Here is a 1461-nt window from a genome sequence, read left to right as displayed (position 1 = left end):
CCACAGCTTGCATTCGGACCGTTCTCAATCTCAAGGCTGAGAAGCTACATGATTCGTGGTGTCTGGCCACATGCAGTATAAAGGCCACCGGCAAGCTGTTCTTCCATCTTGCTAACCAGTTTCAGATATTCTGTAACAGCATGCCACCTCCAAACGCCGTTTTGGGCTAATCCGGTTCTGCCTGCGGTATAAGCACGGACTAGTAATTCCAAGTAGGCTGACTCTAGACCGTTCTCAGGGTACTTGATGAAGCTATGACCACTTGTAGAAATAGACATATTGTCTTTGACTCCTGATAAGTCAATGCTTGGCTGGATCCCAAACATCAATCGATCGCATAGTGCTTCCGCCTGTGTAATAAAATAGTCTGGCAGTTTGCGGAACTCGTTCATTGTTACTTGGACACTCGCATGAGACACTGTCTCACCATCGTTGCTCCAGTGGAAAAGCATAGAGGGTGGTTCGTTACGTGCAACATTACGTCCGAAATCTCGTAGGCTGATCAGCTCCGCCAAAGGATATTGCGAGCCTAGAACCATATACTTGGCTCGGATTTTGTCGAGACACTCGAGAGCCCTGGCATCCTGCCGTTGAGGAATGCCTATGGATTGATATCCACGCAAAGGTAGAGCTTGCTCCAGGAATAAGATGCGCTGTACGTATATCATCGCTGAGAGTTTTGTACAATACTGTCGAGCGAGCCGGAATCTCTGGCAATCAGCGGAAAGTCCAAGTATACCGCTGAAGTATATAAGCAGCGTAGAACTCGGTTGCCCATTGAGAAAAGGTTCAGTACTGAGCATGATACATAGTTGGAACAAGAGTTCAAGAAATTGTGCAAATGCAGATGCAGCAGAGCCCCCTGATACCCCTGAGAATATATCTTGATGGGTTCCAGCTGTGGTCCCCTCAATATCGTCAAAATGTCCAGAATCATTATAATCGCTCTCGGCGTCTTCGTCGTCATCATCGTCCTCAAGTTCCCAGGCTTCAACGTTCTCATCGTCTATCTCATCGTCCTCGTTACTTTCTTTCCTATCTAATCCCTGAGAAGTCCGTGTGTTGAGAGGGATCTTAGTGGATTGGCTGTCCATAGGATCGCAGCGTGTTCCAACCAGGGGGGCTCTCTGTCCTTCCATGACTGGCCAAGTTCCCTTTGACGCGTCAAGATACTTCCAAGCTTTGTGCTCCCAAATACGATCTAGCTGTGTGGAGATTTCGGGCTTTATCTTCACATCCATCACGCCTCGTCGACAGTCTTCCGGCATTCGGTCGGTCCGCAGGATAAAAGCCAAGAATTGCTTCTGAGTCCTTCTGTATCTAATCTCGCTATTCTTCTCTGCCACAAGGTTGAAAGCGACCTCTCGGCGGCTCTGGAGCCTTGAACTGAGTAGCCAGCAAAGAAGATTGTGACTAGTACAGCGAACCGTTTCTTCACAACGGTCTATTACCAAGTCAAGT

General features: G+C 48.1%; 1 protein-coding gene across 1 annotated transcript; it reads right to left on the bottom strand.

Annotated features, from left to right (window-relative positions):
• Window positions 1–44: 44 nt before the first annotated feature.
• Window positions 45–1241, bottom strand: FOIG_16932 (uncharacterized protein; the record flags this gene model as incomplete). Its single annotated transcript, XM_031218412.1, has 1 exon — window positions 45–1241. One exon carries the CDS (start codon window positions 1239–1241, stop codon window positions 45–47), a length of 1197 nt encoding a protein of 398 aa, XP_031051874.1.
• Between the last annotated feature and the right edge of the window lie 220 nt (window positions 1242–1461).

Source organism: Fusarium odoratissimum (genome assembly GCF_000260195.1).
Source record: "Fusarium odoratissimum NRRL 54006 unplaced genomic scaffold supercont1.340, whole genome shotgun sequence".
NCBI classification, from domain to species: Eukaryota; Fungi; Ascomycota; class Sordariomycetes; order Hypocreales; family Nectriaceae; genus Fusarium; species Fusarium odoratissimum.
The sequence above is the reverse complement of the archived record's forward strand: the minus strand, read 5'-3'. Positions and strand labels throughout refer to the sequence as shown.